Below are 19,907 nucleotides of genomic sequence, written 5' to 3' on the forward strand. Positions count from 1 at the left end.
AAAGAGGAGAACTGAGAATGCCAGTTTGCAGACAGAAGTATTTCTTTCTTTTCAATAAGTGTCAAAGATTAATATTACAGAATCTCTGATTACATGGCCTAATCCATTTTGGTGAATAAATTTGTCCTTGATGTCCATTGCACCTACGTTAACAGACCCTTCTCTGTTAGAGTCTGGGAGCCTTTGGGAGAGATTTCAGATATATTAAGCCCCATTACAGAAAATGTAATTTCTGTCAATATAATCTCATGTATTCTTCGATTTAGTATTTTAGAGATAACAAGCTACTTACAATATATTTGCCTTTGGAGGATTAATTTACAAAGTGCGCTATCTTCAAGACACAGACAGACTCACATAAGCATTGCTTGTAAGGGTTTTCAATTTCTATGACCTTGGGAGATCAGTTTTTGCAGCCCTTTTAGTCAAGTGGATCAGGAACTAACGGAAGACATACTATACCTGAGTGTGTTACTAGGAGTCGTGTGGCTGCTGAGGTTTTTTTGTTTGCCTGTTTTTACCTGCGGCTGTATCTTAATTTTCAAGACTCTGGATACTATATAATTGAACTTTGTCTTCCAAATTGTTCTGGACGATATTACAGAACAGACCATCCATTTTTTTTTTTTTTTTTTTTTTTTTTTTTTTTTTTTTTTTTTTTTTTGCGATATGCGGGCCTCTCACTGTTGTGGCCTCCCCCGTTGCGGAGCACAGGCTCCGGATGCGCAGGCTCAGCGGCCATGGCTCACGGGCCCAGCCGCTCCGCGGCATATGGGATCCTCCCAGACCGGGGCACGAACCCGCATCCCCTGCATCGGCAGGCGGACTCTCAACCACTGCGCCACCAGGGAGGCCCCAGACCATCCATTTTGAAGGCACACCTAAATTCCTAAACATTTAGGAAGGCAATAGGGCTGCCATGCAGGTGATCTACCACACATGCCGTCTCTCTTCCTCCTCAGTGCTGCTAGAAAGCTCCACCCACAAACATCGTTACCAGAGAACAGATTCCAATACAAGCTGCTTGCCACAGGTAGAAGACATTATGGGATATTTCCTGTGGCTGCCCGGCCAGGCAGGCATTCCTGTGACACCAAGCTGGATGCAACTGTCGTTTCCTAGATTCTGTGCACAGTGATCACAATCAGACTGCCTCGGTTTTGCAATTAAGAGGGGGAAAAAGGGCTTCCCTGGTGGCACAGTGGTTGAGAGTCTGCCTGCCGATGCAGGGGATGCGGGTTCGTGCCCCGGTCCGGGAGGATCCCACATGCCGCGGAGCAGCTGGGCCCGTGAGCCATGGCCGCTGAGCCTGCGCGTCTGGAGCCTGTGCTCCGCAACGGGAGAGGCCACAACAGTGAGAGGTCCGCGTACCGCAAAAAAAAAAAAAAAAAAAAAAAAAAAAATGGAGCGGGGGAAGGACTTAAAAAAAGTTATAATACACGCCAGATAATAATTTTTCAGCAAAGACGCAGACTTTGCCCTAAATTTCACACTGATACTCAATTCTGCACAGGCACATAACTTGAAAATCACTTTTACTTATTACGTGCGATGTAAACCCAATTCTGTGCTCATCTGGCACCGTGTAGTGTTCATGTGCTCTCGCTTCTGTGTATGGAATTAGAAGTGACCTATGCTTGCACTTCATTGCTGAGCATTTGGCAACTGTTTCAACTCTGCAACAAATTTGTTTGTGGTAGAGAGTTACCCTCCAGTAACTAAAAGTTGTAATAGAAATTGTTTCTCTTAAGTTCAGTGAATAATGACATTCCCACATTTGATTTGAGTTTTTAATGGTATATTAATTTTCATACAGACCTTCACCTTTTAAGGAGCTGATAATAGATTTCTTTTTCTTTGGGCTTTGAGTTGGAAATATGATGGAAAAATGGGGAAACCCAGACGGTACTGTATTGAAACCCAAGATGTGAGAGAACCTTAAAGATGGCAGACTTGAAGATAAAAAGCACAACTACCAAGTAGTTTTCATTTTTCTTTATTGTAATAAAAACATTACACAGAGTCTTTTTGACAGCCTGTAAATATTTTTCCTGTATTGAGCATCAAGTGCAAGTTACTTCATTCTGGAAATAATAATTTAAAAAAAACAAACAAAAAAAACCACTTCATGAGTACTTTAGCATTTCCCCTTCATTTCATTTAGACACAACATTTAAAATGCATTTCTTCCTTTTTGGATTTTTAAAGACTTGTTAACACACATGTACATTTTGTATGAACTATGAGTCACTGTTGAAGAGATTTAATAAATGCTGAAGGGCGGGTTGGGTGTAGATCAGTCATAATTACCGGCAGTAGCATAATGTATTGACATACACAGTATGAAAGTGAAAAATATAAACTCATGTCAGTTGTTAGCTTGTCATAGAAACCCTGGCCGATGCAGCTTGAAGTTAGGTTTTGACAGAAAAATGAGATGAGAAAAGTTTGGTGCGTTGTAACATTCTTTCATTCCATCGCTGAACTAATTTTATGCGTCTTTAATTGACGTAAGTAATATATACTACTTGCCTTGGCTGACTAAGGACAAAGCAGATGGGATTTGACGGGGAGAGGGGATCACAGGGAGAATTCAAATGTAAAACAACAAGACAGATTTGATTAATTAAGAGAAAACTTGGATTAAAAGAAGTAACTGCTCTAACTCATATTTGGTCTACTTGTCAGTAAAAACAGAAGAGTATTCTTAAAATGGTTGGTATTAGTACTTGTAGGAATTGGGTTCTGGGATGGAATGTGACATTTATTAGATGAGACATTGTAGGACAAGTCTATGCCAACACATTTTTTGAGAATTGAGGCAATTAGGCAAATAATTTGGGTAAAAAGATTTTACCTAAATTATCCAAGTATTTGAGGTAACTGCATGTTTTTAAAAATCAACCTCCATAACTAATTGCCTAAATATTTCAGTCTAGCATGCCGTGGTAGACTTTGACTTAAAACATAATAATTTTTGAAATACAATATGTGCCATAAATGTATGTATTCTTCTTCCTTTCCTCCCTCACTCCCAATTATGATTTGAGCCAAAAGTGATAAATAATAGCATTTGGTGCTTTTGTCTTTTTGTTTTTTCATTGTTGTTGTGGTTGTGATAAATACTTCTGTTATATCAGTGCAAAAATATTACTAATATGTTGAATGTCATTTAAGTGGAAATTTCTTAAATTTTAGGATTAGATGGTTAGGTGGGTCTTTTAATATGTAGGTAGAACTTTGAAGAAAGAGTGCACTCACACACACACACAAAGTCAATACTGGGTTCTTTTCTCTCCCGAATACACCAACTTTATTCTTTTATATTGAAAATGTGAGTGTACAATGGTCAAATAAAACTCCCTTATATGTTTTCACAGCCATGTTGCAGACTTGGGAATTCCATGTGATGAAAACTTGTGCCCGCGTTGTATCTTTCTTGCTGGATGCCTCAGACACATCCTGCCTCAGCAGAGGTCTAGCCTAGGGTGTATTGAATAAATGTTAGTTTCTTTGTTTACCCCTTCTCAATCATACACTTTCCCATTAAGGCCTAATGTTCCATGATTACTTCTTTACCCTCTCTGAGAAGGCAATGGGTCTTAGGTGCAAAATACATAGTTTATGTGAAATACAGTATGTATGTAGACAGAGAAGTCACTCCCCATCAATAGGGTGCATAAAATTCCAGGGAGCATCCGAACCTCCGCGGTGACACTTTACAGAACCATCATAGCTCTTAAAGTTCTCAGATTTAGTACATATACCAGATTTTCCTAGTTTCTTCATGTATTGCCTTCAAAACTGCAAAGCATTCAGCCATCACGTCCCATTTATTACCAGTGGGGGGAAAAAGTATGTCATCCTTGGAGATTTCTGCCCCTGGCAGGTAAAAATGTAAACTTATTTAAAAAAAAAAAAAAAAAGATCACCCTTGTTATAATAAACAGATTCAACTGTAAAAGGTCAAGTTTCTTTCTGAGTTATGGTAATAATGTAGCAAATACTTTTATAAGTAATCAAAGATTCTATAAATATAGGTACCTGTGTAGATGTAAATGTTAAAACATTCACAAATTATCCTTTCAACTTCTGAGATCTAAAAATCAATAGGGGGTCATGGGGTTTCATAGAATTGCTCTGCTTTTTCTTCCAACATAATTTAATAATACATTTTACAGATGTTGTTTAAACATTAGGCACAGATTGTTTTGTCAATAAAACTAAACAGAGGCATGACACAAAAGCAAGGAAAACAGATGTAAAAAGAAAAAAACAGCGCACCAAGCAAGGAGTCCTGGGTCATTTGTTTCCTATTCAACTACAAAATGAAAGTGCAGGGTGTGTATAGGGATTTTCCTTGCCTAGGAATCACCTAGGGATGGAACCACTTCACACACAAGAGGTAATTTTATTAAGCAGGTGGTTTAACTTCTTCCCTTGAGAATTTAAGTGTAACCTACATTTAAGGTAGACTTCCTAACTGATCCATGGAGTAACAGGTGCAGTATTTTTAAAAGAAGGAAGAGAAGGAGAAATATAAATAGAACAGCTCTCCAGCACCTTTCAGAATGGGTTGTTTTTCTCCAGGCCACAGTTAATTGCTATGCTTTTTACCTTGAGTGTCAACTCTAATAATATTACCTTTACAGGCCCTTACTCTGGGCTTAGATTAGAGCAGTCAGAAATATTCACTAGATAAAATACTGTCTAGTTGCTCATGAGAAAATATTGAAATCAGTCAAAAAATGTTTAGCTTGCATATTGCCTGAGACAGAGGTGGCAAGGTCCCAGGCACGCAGGGTATTATTTAGGAAAGCTGAGCAAATAGCTTGCAGGGAAAAGAGCTGTGAAGTTTGAAACCTTCAGGTATTGTCATGTCAGAGAGTCTTAGGAATTCAAAGGAGACGCTGCTTTTGTCTGCAGATTTTTAAAAAATTTCCAGCAAACAATCCTCTTTGAAAATGACTCTGCAGTCTGTGAAATACACTTTGTTGTAAGTTTTACTCGCTAAATTTACTCAGAGGTTTTTCCCCCACTGTGTTCAATCACATGGTTAATAATGGGAAAGATGGAAACTCCTCACGGAAGGGTAGGTGTTGGACCACTGTGCCAGATGGAAAAACCCTGCCCCTTCCACCAGGGGACCCTGAGTCTAGGTGAGAAGAGAAACAGGAAGGGGTGGGTTGTAGGAAAATGGACTTAGAAAGTCCAGATACTGTTTTGTGTAACTGCTGTTTCTCCTCCAGCCAACATTCAAAGACAGTCTCTGAGCTTTTCAGGACAAGAGTGTGAGGTCTGAAGCTGAGAGTTGTTGCCACCTGAAGATACTTTGAGGACCAGGTTGGGGTTCCAGCGAGGCGCAGAGATGAGTGAGTTGGGAGACTGATTCCATCATGAACCCAGTGTTCCTGAATATCCCTTTCAAGGCAGTAAAACCAGTGGCTTGGTGCTTGACTTTGAACATGGTGTGGGGGTCAGCAGGACTTGGTGCAAGTCCTAATTAAGCAGATTTGTTGTTTTCAGTGTCTTGGCACAAGTGTCCGATCAGAGAAACGGAGAGAACTCCTCGGGTGTCACCCAGCCGGCAGAGCAGGAGCTGATTCCCTTGAGGAGAGTGTGGGAAGTGAGGGGCTGAGAGGCACCCCAATCAAGGGGGAAAGCCACAGCATCCACAGGTGGCTGAGGAACAGATTCCCCTGTAAGCCTCACGACAGCACACAATTTACACAGGGCGAGTGAGGGGAGGGAATACACAGGGGAAAGAATGTTTGGAGTCCAAACATGTCATCTGTCGTCCCCACTCCTCACCAGGTAGATGTGTGTCCTTGATCAACTCACTTTGTCTCCATGGGCAACAATTTCCTCTGCCTTAACTGGAAGGGGAGGGCTGAGGAATTGGGGAGGGCGGTGTAATAAGCCTCTTCCAGCCCTGATATTCTAGACGGTGTAAAAACGTGAACTGAAGCAAGGTGAATGTTCTGAAGCTGATTTGGATCCCCGTTTTACATGAGAAGCGCGGGGTGGCGGGGGGGGGAAACACACACACACACACAACAGGGCCTTTGATAAAGAGACAAACCAGACAATTCATTACAAAGTTGTTACTTTTCTTCATCTTAAATAAGCAAATCAAAGCCCTGTAAAATAAAAACTAGATGAAATTAAACATTATCGCAAGACATGAAAAACATGTGTGTTGTCACTTTCGGATTCATAATAAAGATAAATCAGTTGTTTTTAGCGGTGCTCTGAGTCTGTGAAGGGCATGACAGATAATAGGCTCGGAATTTCTGAAGTTATTGTACAGCAGAATTTGTTTTTTCCTCAGGCGTTCAATCTTTTTCTCTAGTAATTTTGTACATGACAAACTTTTTAGTTGGTGCATTAACAATCTATAAGTAATGGGTTGTCAGGTGTCAGTTAGATAAGATTAAAAGACTGTTTAAGCATTATCCATTTGCTCCTTTGCATGAGTCTTATAGGTCAGGAGAAATAGCTTTTTGAATTGTGGTTGTTTGCACATGCTGGTTTTTTCCTCTCTCCCTCCCTCTCCCTCCCTCCTTCTCTCTCTCCCCCCCCCCTTTCTCTCTCGTCTGGTTCTGCTCCAGGGGTACCTGCAAGAACTGCATTATATTACATAACTTCTGCATGTAGGAGCACATTCGAAACTCACACTATGTGAGTGAAGCATCGAGGGGACACATGTCTCCACTGACTTCTGTAAACTCATTTTAGTTTTGAAAATGTTACTCTTTTTCTTCTCAAAGGAAACTTTGTCGGGGGAAACAGCCTCAGCGGAGAGGAACATTGAGGTTTTCGGCTGGAGGAGTTTCCTAGCAAGTCAGGTTGAGGTCTATTCTTGTCAAATCTGTCTTAAGTGTGTTTACATATAGTTTGCCCTTCTGGTATTTTCTGCCTGCACAGACCTGATCTCCACCTATTTTGTGTCAACAGTTGCTCGGGCTGGTGTTGGGTGATTAACCATTGAGCACTGGGGCACGGAGCTGTGCCCACAGAGACCCCCCTCTCCCCTCGCACTTACATCACCCTCTGGCTTCAGGCTGCACCTACTTCAAACAAACAGCATTTCTGAGTGATTAAAGAGGCAGCCTGAAATAGTAAAAAATGGGGCAAATGTTGCCTCCTTGTTGAATAACACAAGTTTCTCAAAAATGGAGAGGAGCCAGGGGTGCGTGGGGAGGGAGTGTTTCTGAGGGCAAATGTCTTGGATCTGCGTGGCTCCAATGTGTGAATGCCTGGAACTCTGTGTAGATTATCAGGGTTTTGTTGTGTTTCTTTTGTTAATTTTTAAGGGGAAAGAGAGCATTTTAAAAAATATCAAAAACACGCCAACACATGGACATATACACACTACCAAACGTAAAATAGATAGCTAGTGGGAAGCAGCCACATAGTACAGGGAGATCAGCTCAGTGCTTTGTGACCACCTAGAGGGGTGGGATAGGGAGTGTGGGAGGGAGAAGCAAGAGGGAGGGGATATGGGGATATATGTATATGTATAGCTGATTCACTTTGTTATACAGCAGAAACTAACACACCATTGTAAAGCAATTATACTCCAATAAAGATGTTTTAAAAAATAAAATAAAATGAAAGAGCAAAAAACAAACAAAAAAAACACGCCAACAACGTGGATGTTTGTAACTTTGGCAAATACAGGGCTGTCCCGTTACATGCCCTCATAGCCTTTGATATTTTCCTCCTTATTTTATTTCCATTCTTATGAGGCCTTTAAGCCTGACCCATTAATATGGGAAATAATTAACTCTATCGGGCTCTTGACACCTGAACAATAACAAATAAACAAAAAACCTTAATCTCTTCCCACCCTTGAGAGCTCCTTTTTCCTTTTACCCTCTTAACCAATGTGGTTAAAGGGCCACAAGATTAGATCCCATCCCTGAAGAAGGGAAAAAGTACTTCCTTTTGCAAATACATTAACTCTTTCAGGCCCGTGGGAATTATTGGTCTTGGATTCTAAATGTAACTTAGGTCAAAAACGTATTTCCTGTCGTCATGGGAGACATCTGGCTTACTATTGATTTGGTCACTATTTTTCAAGAATAGTATATTGGGGCTTCCCTGGTGGCTCAGTGGTTAAGAATCCGCCTGCCAGTGCAGGAGACATGGGTTCGAGCCCTGGTCCGGAGAGATCCCACCTGCCATGGAGCAACTAAGCCCATGCGCCACAACTACTGAGCCTGCGCTCTAGAGCCCACGAGCCACAATACTGAGCCCATGTGCCACAACTACTGAAACCTGCACAGCTAGGGCCCATGCTCCTCAACAAGAGAAACCACCGCAGTGAGAAGCCCGCGCACCACAATGAAGAGTAGCCCCCGCTCACCGCAACTAGAGAAAACCCGCATGCAGCAATGAAGACCCAACACAGCCAAAAATAAATAAATAAAATAAATAAATTTATGAAAAAAAAGAATAGTATATTGCAGAGGGTTGGAATTAAATGCACCATGATTAAAAATATATATCTTTTAAGTTTCCAGTATGTTCTACTTTAGGATGCTGATTTGAATGTAAACTGGTAGTTTTGAAGGTTGTTGTCTAGTTGAAGGGTTTTGTTGGCCTGTATCACTAGAACATCTGCTACAGTTGACTTTATTTGATCCCTAGTTTGGGTCAGAGTTCATATGTACTTGGATAGGGTAGGGTGTAGGAGATGTTGCAAAGCTAATGGAAAGAATTGTATGTGTCCAAAGATGTCAGGTCTCAGCCCCCATGGCTACTTACCTGGCAGGACTGTTTACAGAAAGGACAGTGCAATGGGTTATGGCAGGGATTCCCATCCTCAGGGCCAGGTGGGGACTGAAGAGAGTGGCCAGAAAAGGCAGATCAGAATCATTCTGAGTGAATGTAGTATAAAAAAGCGTCTTGGGAATTAACTTTTGATTTTTGTCATGCTATTTCTTTTGAAATAGCAAGTAACAAAGGGATAGGAGATTTTGAAGTTTATCAAAAGGAGCACGGATTAAAATTTTAGAAACAGGGGCTTCCCTGGTGGCACAGTGGTTGAGGTTCCGCCTGCCGATGCGGGGAACGCGGGTTCGTGCCCCGGTCCGGGAGGATCCCACATGCCGTGGAGCAGCTGGGCCCGTGAGCCATGGCCGCTGAGCCTGCGCATTCGGAGCCTGTGCTCCGCAATGGGAGAGGCCACAATGGTGAGAGGCCCGTGTACCGCAAAAAAAAAAAAAATTAGAAACAATGCTATAGAATGATAGAGTCCAAGTCCTGGATAGGATTGTGTGCATCCTTTAACAGATGAGGCTCAGGGCCTTACAATATTACACCCCTGATTAGATGCAAGGAGGGCCTAGTCCAGTGTCTCGTGCATTCCACCATTATTTATTTATTTTTAACAGCTTTACTGAGATATAATTCACATACCCTGCAATTCACTCATTTAAATTGTACAATTCAGTGGTTGTAAGTATATTCACAGATATGGGCAACCATCGCCACAGTCAATTTGAGAACACTTTCACCACCTCAAAAAGAAACCCTGCATCCTCCCCATACATCCATCCCCAACTCTACCACAAATCTATTTTCTGTCTCTATAGATTTGTCTATTCCGGACATTTCACATAAATGTGATCACAAAATCTGTGGTCTTTTGTGACTGGTTTCCTTCACTTAGCATTATGTTTTCAAGTTTCATTCACGTTGTAGCATGTGTCAAACTTCATTTCTCTTGATGGCTGAATAATGTTCCATTGTATGGCTATAGCACATTTTCTTTCTTTTTTTTTTTTTTTTTTTTTTTTTGCGGTACGCGGGCCTCTCACTGTTGTGGCCTCTCCTGTTGCGGAGCACAGGCTCCGGACGCACAGGCTCAGCAGCCATGGCTCACGAGCCTAGCCGCTCCGCAGCATGTGGGATCCTCCCAGACCGAGACATGAACCCATGTCCCCTGCATTGGCAGGCGGACTCTCAACCACTGCGCCACCAGGGAAGTAGCACATTTTCTTTATTAGTTAGTTTGTTGATGGACATTTGCGTTGTTTCCATCTCTTGCTGCCATAAGAATTTGTATATAAGTTTTTGTACCATTAGGTATTTTTGGGAATCATAAGGACACTATCCCCAGCAAACCTCTGTCTTAGGTTTTACAGTTTACAAAGCACTTTGCATAAACATTCAGTCACTTGATCATCACAGTTCCAGCACCTAAATACTGCTATGATCTCAGAGCCAGTGAGTGGCAGTTTTCCTACTCAGTTCTCATACTCTTCCCACCAGACAGTGCTCTCACTCTTCCTGCTTGTGGCCCATGTTTTGACTGTGATAATTATGAGCAATGGTGTTCAAAGAAAAGGCTGGCAACGCAGAAGTGAAATGTACATTCTCCAGACTTTCCCCACTGTGACTTCGATGACCATAAGCATTTTTCAAAGATTTGACAAGTTCCAAGAGGAGGTCATTTTGTTGGTTTTATTGTCCTCATTTGAAAGAGTTTGTCATATACATCAATTGAGAGATTTTGCCTTTTAGTTTAAGTGGTTCCATTTGTATGTAAGGGCCTACAGGTTACATACTGATATACATTACATAGAGCTTAGGTTTCAAACTTTGCTAATTGAAACAGAAGTTACAGTGAACATTCTGAGGAATAGACACAGGCCTCCATTCAGGTCAAACCTAATCTGTAACCAGGTGAAAAGAAAAAATCGAGCTAAATATTGAGATATCTTCCCTTGGCACGAATAGAGACTCCAGGCCTGGAAGTTTCTAGTTAGTGAAGGCTTGAGGCAAATAAAGGAAAGATTCTAGAGAAAGGAAAGAGCTGAGAGCTACTCCAAGATGGTGCTGAGATTCTAGAACACTGTATGCATGCTAGGTTGGTCACCTAACACAGTATGCATGCTGGGCTGGTCAATTCCAGTCATTCAGGGGAAATTCTATTTGGGAAAATAGGTGCATATTTGATCAGTAGGGTAGCCCATACACCCCAATTGCATGGGACATTCATGGTTTATGCCTGTTGCCCAGCATAATTATTAGTAATGTTCTTTTTACTCTCAAAATTGTCCCAGTGTAGATGATAAATTATCTGGTCATCCTATTTACAATGGAAATTGGCAGAACATTAATATTTGTTTTAAATAACTGTATACTAATTCTGTAATGTTTAAGGGATGCTTAGTTAGATGCAATTTTATTGAATTTTGTGAATATGGGAAAATTAGAATTTTTATGAAAAATGGTTCAGCTTAAGTCAAAGAGACACATTTATTCTTTGAAGATATTATTATTCCCATTTTAGGTTTTCATTATTAAAGGAGGTTTTTCTAGGTTATCCTAGATTATCCTATTGCTTAATCATTGTGCTAATAATCACTTTAATTTCATATACTTTAAGTAAAACACTTTTTTTTTTTTGGCGGTACACAGGCCTCTCACTGTTGTGGCCTCTCCCATTGCGGGGCACAGGCTCCAGACGCGCAGGCTCAGCGACCATGGCTCACGGGCCCAGCCGCTCCGCGGCATGTGGGATCTTCCCAGACCGGGGCACGATCCCACGTCCCCTGCATCGGCAGGCGGACTCTCAACCACTGCGCCACCAGGGAAGCCCCAACCACATTTTTTTTTAAATATTTATAAGGTTATACAAAATCAAATTTGACAAATTGTCACATTTAAGTAAATATTTTATAAATGCCATTTGGTTACCTATGCTTTATATGGATACTTAAGATATGTATAACTATTGGATATTTCTTATGCTAGGTCTAGTGATACATCCCTACAATTCACTCTACTGAGTTTAGAGCCTAAGGCTTTAGTGATCTAGAAGGTAGCAAAAGAATTAGAGACACTGCACTAAGGGAGCCACCCTTGCTTTGAATTCAGTTCAGATTAAAGGATTTAGCAAGCTGAGCTTCTATTTTTTTTTTAGAGTAAAAAGAAGTTATTTTCCAATTTGCTTTCAAGGAAAACTTTCTGTAATATACAACCAAGTGATGAAGTGTTTGCAAGTTATTTCAACATATAAAGTCCAAAATGAAACTTGGGTTTTGTTTTTACTTTGCATTATATTTTTCAACTAATTAGTGACTTTTTTCACTAGTTGCTTGGATATATAATTAACTTCCTCAACTGTCTTAGCTTCAGTTTTTTCTAGAGTAGTTTGCCAAATATTCCTATCACTTCTATAGAAGGGGAACCTTCTCAGACCTCTGACTGATGGGCTTCTTGTGATTTGAGCAAAATTCCAGTATTATGTTTCTAGAGTGGATGGAGAGCAAAACACATGCTCCCTTCTCCCCTCCTGTTCAGTCACCTCCCCCACCCTCAGACACACAGATGATGTATTGCAGTCCTGAAACTGTCAGATCCTGGAGGAGGTTGAGAAACTAGAAGACAGCGCCAAAAACATGATTTCATTAGGTTTGACTTGAGATTGAATCAACTTTCTTGAGCATCTTAAAATCATGTTTCATGAAATTTTACTTCACAAAGAAAGGGAGTGTAGAAGAAGGCTTGGACCCTGAAGCCTGCCAGTTACAGATCATTAAATCCAATAAGTAAATGTAAATCTAAAATAGAGAATTCCAACAAAAGATTTTGAAGTCGATCTCTTGTTTAAAAGAACAGAGTGTTATGTGGGAGACAGCTAGAACTCGTTCCCTGAAACGTTTGTTTATAAAACAGGCCTTAAAGTTATTAGAAAATGCTGACTTAAAAAAAAAAGTTGGATATATAATTTTCTTTAAGTGACTGTGATAAAGCTGAAAGAAATGCTACATCAAGAAAATTCATGGGAAAAGAAAGAACAAAACTCTGGAATCCGGCAACTACTTTCCAATGTGAAATTTTATACTTGAAGATATTTCACAAGGCTTAATTCTATAAAAATATTTATAGCAATGAATATAAATAAAATGAATTATATAACAATTAAGTATTATAGTTGCATGTTGTTCATGTTTAACTGAATAAAGAATAGTGCATGCAGATATCACCAGTACTAATATTGATACTTAAGAATGCATGGTATTAATTTTTATTATTATTAAAGTCTATATGTAAGTATTCTTAAGTATACCTAAATAGTAATCAAGATGACTATAATTAATACTTTCTTTAATGGATAGTATAGGTTTATAAAGCATTTTTACTACCATATCCTGTTATTTAATGAAACCTTTTCTTAATAGTTAATAATTTTAGCTTCCTGGGCAAAGGAGGGTACTATTGTAAAATGGCATTTCTACATACTTAAATGGGTGCCTACCATCCTACTGGCTAGTCACTTATGCCTAGTTGGCAAGAAGCATTATGGAAATGACTGAGAGTCATGTCATTCTTTAGCAACAATGGCATTTTGTCAGAATTTTATTTTTATTTGATTTGATGCGGTTCCATGAGTTGGCTGTGGCATGTTAAAGTAACAAAATATGGGCTCCCCTTAATCATCAGTGAATAAGTAAGGTGGTAAACACTGAGAAGTAGAATTGAGTAAAGGTGAAAATTCCATTTCTGAAAGTGAGCAAGTAGTTTTTCCTTCCTTTTGTCAGTATTATGGAGAACCATACAAGGAAGACCAAGGGCAAAGCCATGTGGGGAATTTGCCTGTGGAACTGGGCAGATATATCTGGTGTTTGGTCCTAATGGATGCCCACTATGATCTGGCCACCCCTCCTGGTTCTCACAAAGAGAAAACTAAATTTAACAATCCAGTTTCATGGGAAGGAACCAGGGCAGGGAGTGGAGGATAAACTAAAGGACAAAGGTCAACTTTAGAAAGCTGTTCTACCAGATCTTGCTCAGAAAACTATTCAGGTATCCAAAGACCGAGAATAAAAGGAGATAGGTGGAATTAGCAGAATGGGGAAAAAAAAAAGTCTAATAATAAATAAACATCTAGGGGCAAAGACAAGAAAGAATAGAGCAAAACTTCCTGTATTTCTTTTTAGCATAACTCAAGATTCATGTCCCATTCTCCTTGTCTGATTCCTATTTTAAAAATGCAAATGATAAAATTCAGTGTTTAGATGATCCCATGTCTCAGATATTTGAAGGTTTTGCTCCCCTTTCAATCTCCCACTCCCCATTTATTAAGGGACTTGAGTCCTAAACAAATAATTAGGTAAAAAGAAATACATCTCTGTTTATTTTGACATGGAATAAAGCTCTAAAGCCCATCCATTATCTTCCTTTCCTTTGTAAAACTTCTTGTTTTGAGGAAGGAGACAGTTTGGTCACAGGAAGAAATTCTAATCCATGATTGTATGAGTAAAGGAAATTTAAGAATTCTTTCTCTAATTCAGTTTTCTACCACCTACAGGGTGTCCAGTTCTTAAAAAGTACCTCACAAAAGAAGATTGTGTTTTCAAAGCAAAATGGGATTTTTAAAAACATATACCTTGATGTTTGGAATGAAATACGGAAATGCAAACAGTATGTTTCTCAACCTTTAAAGGATACTTAACTAAAAGGATTACCTTTTAAAATGCCCAGTTTATGGCAAATATGAGCTACATTCTATTAAACCAAGGTGTGAAACTATTTTAATGAGTAAGAAAAACTGTCCTGTTGTCACGTATTCCTGACATTATACATATGAGTTTTAAGGGCTATAATGTTTGGACATCAATTGTAAAATTGTAAAAGTTTTCTCTTACATTTTTAAACACACAGGCTTTTTAAAAAGACCTTATCAATATGGAAAATTCCAAAGATTGTGTGTATTTCATGGGTATATTTCATCTTAAACTATTTTATGGATATTGGAGAATGTATTTTTTATTGTACTTTGAAATTGGAATTTTGTCATTCTCTTTTTTATTTCTCTTAAAAAACACTGTTTCTTCTTATGTTTAAGCTCTAATATATATTTATGTATTCATACATATGAGTTTAAAATAACTATTTTACTGATGCTTCTTGAAATGACAGTGTTATAAGAAGGGAATATGTTCATGTAAGTTTACATACAATCCAAAGGTCTTTTTTGGTTCAGTGTTTAGAAGATTCTTGATAATTTAGAATCTTCTACAATGGAAAGTAAAGCATTCTGTCACAGAAGCGGGGAGGATGAGACACAAGGTCAAAGGGCATTTTAGAAACAAACAGCTGGACCAGTTTATTTAAACAGATACTGGGTTGCAGGAACTGACCTCTGTTTGACTTATTGTGGGAGGAGCAAGAATGTCATTTTATTACTTTGCCCAGAAGGAAAATGTTTTCGTATCTGAATTCACCCCAAGCCATCTAAATACATGGTCTTGCTGTATATAGCTGATTCCAAAGAGCATAAATGTAAGATGGTCAAGGAAAATCATAAAATACACCAAAGAGAATCAAATGTTAGGATGGTTTTAGGATTGAAAAGGTGATGTTGTTTTTAAAAATAAAATATTTTGCTATTTACTCAGTTATTTTCAGATAAAGATGTCCACTGTGACCCTAGATAATAATATGTTTCATATAAGTATAGGAATTATAATTCAGTAACATTCTGGGAGTTTACTATGTCCTACATGTACTGATAATGTCCGTCATATTGAAGCACATATTGTTTTTAATTAAAGTTTGCAAAAGCAAGAACTTCCAAGTATACCTACTAATATGGTCAAGCAGTTCGGATAAAGTGATAGGTGTTCTTAGGTTTTCAAGGTTTAAAATTTTTATTTAATGAAAGGATTCCTACTTTTACATCTATGAATCCTATAGGTGGCCTACATCTGTGTTGTCATAACAACAAATCGTCATTGCCACCCAAAGAGAAGCAAATAGCACCTAGTACCTGTGGGCTCTTAACTGAGAAGCTCTGGTGAGGTGTTTGCTCTCTCCACGGGGACCAGAGCGGGCCTGGAGTAACTGAATTTAGTGTTGTCCGCTGAAGACCTGCAGAGGTACACAGCCAGACTCGCCATTTTGAGCAGAGAGTGGCCCAAGGGATGAGTGGGCTCAAAATCCTAGAGCTCACATTCAAGAAAGAACTCGTTAAGAATCACAGATGTTTAACCTAGGGCGAAGAAGGGAGAAGCCTATGCGGCATGGTGGCTATAGTTTAAATGTTTGAAAAGCTATCCTGAAGAAGTGAGACTAGAATTGTTTAAATTACCCCGAAGGAGTTGTCCTGGTGAAAGGATTTTAGGTCAGGTAAGGCAGAGCCTTCTAAGGGTTACCTTGTCCATAGACGGAGTGGGCTCTCCACTGAGGTGGCCAGGGCTGTATGAGAAAGAGTCCAGCACACAGAGAATACACTGGTGGTTGCCAAGGGGGCGGGGAGGTGGCAGAGGGATGGAGCGGGAGTCTGGGGTTAGCAGATGCAAACTAGTATATAGAGAATGGATAAACAACAAGGTCCCACTGTATAGCACAGGGAACTATATTCAATATCCTGTGATAAACCACAATGGAAAAGAATATGAAAAAGACTGTATATATATGTATAACTGAATCACTTTGCTCTACAGCAGAAATTAGCACAACATTGTAAATCAACTATACTTGAATAAAATAAATTAAAAAAAAAAACCAACAGTCCAGTAGAGGTTACCCATCTACCTAGTGGGGATATCAGGGAGGGGATTCATGTCAGTGACCAAGCTAGGTGATGGTTAAAGCCCTTTTCAAACCTGACGTGTAATTTTTCCGATCCCATGGATTTAACAATCAACGGATTCAAACCTGAGATGGTTATCATGAACTGGTCTTTGGAAATGTGAATGTATGAGTGTGAAGGAGGCAAGCTTTGGAATATAGATAACTCAAGTTACTGAGTCTTCTTATGTGTAGCCTTTTCTTTGTTTTTACACACAAGTAGTACAGTCATCAAAATCCCCAAATCTACAAAATGTTCAGTCATGCTTATTCTTGGACTCAACAGTAGGGTTGTTGCCAGTGGTGATTGGCTCAAAACCAGCTCATGTTTAGATACTTATTTAGTCTGGAATATTCTAGGTGGGTGGCACAGTAGTGGCCATGCTCTGGTCAGAACATTGTCGGGGGGGATGCTTGCTACCGTTTGCCAGCTCTGTGTCATTCAGCAAATTATTAACATCTCCTGGGTAACATGTGACCTCAAATAAGTCACTTAATTTCTTGGAGCCTTGGCTGCTCATCTGTTAAAAAAAGACTCTTCCTATTTTTAGATAAATATCCATAATATATTATGTTTTTAAAAGGGCTTAAAAATAGTTAGCAGAGTTCCCTCCAAGAGAATGCAGATTTTGAATAGTACCATAGATAAAGAGCCATTTTTGCTCTCTTACCTATGTTAGTTACTATGAAAATTACTTTTGGTATATGCAGAATATTAATATTAAATAATTTTCTAATTGGTCATGCAGTGAAGGCAGCTAATGAAAAAGCAGATTTTTCTTTTCATTTTAATTGGTTATTTCACATGGTGTTTGTGCTACACCTGTGCTTATAATGAGAATGGAGAATTAATCTAACCTTCTGCTCACATGATTCCAATTTTCATGGTTTATACAAGATAATGATAACCTGATTGGCAACACAATTTGTTGTAGATCTGTGTTTTAAATATTTTTATTAGCAGTTCGGGGACTTCATGTACAAGAACTGATATAATATATGTTGCCAATAAGAGTTAGCATCAACCAGTGTCCTTTTAGTTAGATTCCAGTTTCATTAGTTATTTTAATTACTTCTCAGATAATGAAAGAACATAAGGATATAAGATGTTGAGAATCTTAAAATGTCATGAAGTATGCATTTTTATTTTAAAAAACCTATCCCTGTCTGTTTAATGGTTTGTTTTTTAGGAACTATTTCCCTTCCTGAAGTGGGCAGAGTTACCAACTAGAATTCATACTGGACTGTGGGTCCTTTAATTATTAACAGTGCAGTACTAAACTTTTCATTGTATTTTTTATTTGCTGCTCATGTTCCACATATTCAAATCTGAGTTGAGAACTAAAAGCAACTTACTATTTCAGAATCTAATATGTCCTGTTCATTTTCTGTATTTGATATGTAATTCTTTTTTTTTTTGGCGGTGTGTGGGCCTCTCACTGTTGTGGCCTCTCCCGTTGCGGAGCACAGGCTCCGGATGCGCAGGCTCAGCGACCATGGCTCACGGGCCCAGCCGCCCCGCGGCATGTGGGATCTTCCTGGACCGGGGCACGAACCCGTGTCCCCTGCATCGGCAGGTGGACTCTCAACCACTGCGCCACCAGGGAAGTCCTGATATGTAATTCTTAGTATTACGAGGTACAAACAGATCTTAAGAGTTAGAGGGCTTCCCTGGTGGCACAGTGGTTGAGAGTCCGCCTGCCGATGCAGGGGATGCGGGTTCGTGCCCCGGTCCGGGAGGATCCCACATGCCGCGAGGCGGCTGGGCCCATGAGCCATGGCCGCTAGGCCTGCGCGTCCGGAGCCTGATGCTCCGCAACGGGGGAGGCCCGTGTACTGCAAAGAAAAAAAAAAAAAAAGAGTTAGAAATATCGTGAGCATGGCTTTGGAGAGCTTGTACTACCACTTGTTAAAATTTTCAGTGGCTAGCCACTTTTTTAGGGGCTACAAAAATTATTTTTAAAATCTTATTAAGACACTTAAGTGACCTAACTGTCTTAAGATGCTTATTATACATGTTCAGGACTAGCTGGAGAAAGCAAGATTATAAGTTCAATTACTGTATAGCCATGACCTTGCCTTGACCTCAGACTTTGCGTAAAGAGGGCGCGCGCGCACACACACACACACACAAAGCTACCCCAAGAAATCTCTACCCGGAATGCATTTTTCTGAAGTCCCCAGCAGTGTGAGTTAGTGGTGATAAACTCCAGACATTTTTTTCATTTGATGGTGTGCTGCCATCCTGGTTCATTATCTTAATAGTGGGCATTAAAATAGAATTAGGTTTGCAAGAGGTAGGGAAGGTTTTGATAAAAATTGTGAAAAAGAAGTCAGAGAGCAGAAGATTGAAATGTCACTAATTAGGAGAGGTAACAGATGCCCTTACGAACATCTCTGTCTCTCGCTACACCAAATTTCCCCCCTTGCAGTCGAAAAGAATGGTGGCTAGTATTGTTTCCTGAAAACTCTGCTAATTCCCCTATGAAAAGATGAAATGGAAGTGTCCAACTGTGGTAAAACAGGCAAACATAAATCAACTCAGAAATCCCGAGCCTGTGTACTCAAAGGTCACTGGGGGTTACAGGTTTTGCAGCGTGTGAAGCAGCCCAGAGAGCGATGGAGAGAGAACCATTCTGCCCAGATCGAGCTTTGGTCTCACTGTGATCCATCTTCTCTTCTTCCTCCATGTCCCCCTGCCCCCACTTTTTGTTTTTAAGTAATAATGATTTGCTCTACTTTCTTGGTTACAGGTTTATTAATGCCCGGAGAAGAATAGTGCAGCCCATGATAGACCAGTCCAACCGAGCAGGCAAGTCCCCCATAGTGACTGTATTCAAGTCACGCAGGCGAAAAGCATCCTCAAGCCATTCACCGGGAGGTCCCATACCTGGTAAATAAACTGGGAGTGAGTGCTAGGAGCGCCTGGCAATTAAAATCAAACCAGTTTCGTTTCGTAACAACACTAATCAATTTAACATCCTTATAAAATAGTTGGAGAAGGTGGAGGGAGAAAAGCCAACAGAGAAAAGTAACTCTTAAGTCATATGCTCAGTGACAATATCCTTTGTACACATTCAATATATTAATGTTATTTTTTTTTCTGAGTTTGCCTTCCCAGCTCTTTCTGCTACTATGACCACTCCCTGGTGCATGGCTTGGTGTGGAATTGCTGTAAACTTTATTACCTGTCAAAAGGGCAAAGGGGTCAGGATCGCTTGTGGGACTCAGTAAAGTTCAAAGACATTCAGTGAGGTGGAGCTTTTGTGTGCTTTAATAACCCAAGGCAGCTTACTTCTGAAACAGCTTTTCAT

The 19,907-nt window shown here is 39.8% G+C and overlaps 1 protein-coding gene across 4 annotated transcripts in view; it reads left to right on the forward strand.

Moving 5' to 3' along the window:
* MEIS1 (Meis homeobox 1) overlaps positions 1–19,907 on the forward strand; it is a 139,778-nt gene that overhangs the window by 115,135 nt on the left and 4,736 nt on the right. For 2 of the 4 annotated variants that reach the window (XM_082642958.1, XM_082642960.1), the window contains exon 10: positions 19,347–19,486. In XM_082642958.1, coding sequence (XP_082499084.1) covers positions 19,347–19,486 — 140 coding nt within the window. The remainder of the gene's footprint in view (positions 1–19,346; positions 19,487–19,907) is intronic. The other 2 variants (XM_082642959.1, XM_082642961.1) reach the window with 1 other exon arrangement.

This window comes from Mesoplodon mirus (assembly GCF_964341445.2).
Source record: "Mesoplodon mirus genome assembly, chromosome: 14".
Lineage (NCBI taxonomy): Eukaryota > Metazoa > Chordata > Mammalia > Artiodactyla > Ziphiidae > Mesoplodon > Mesoplodon mirus.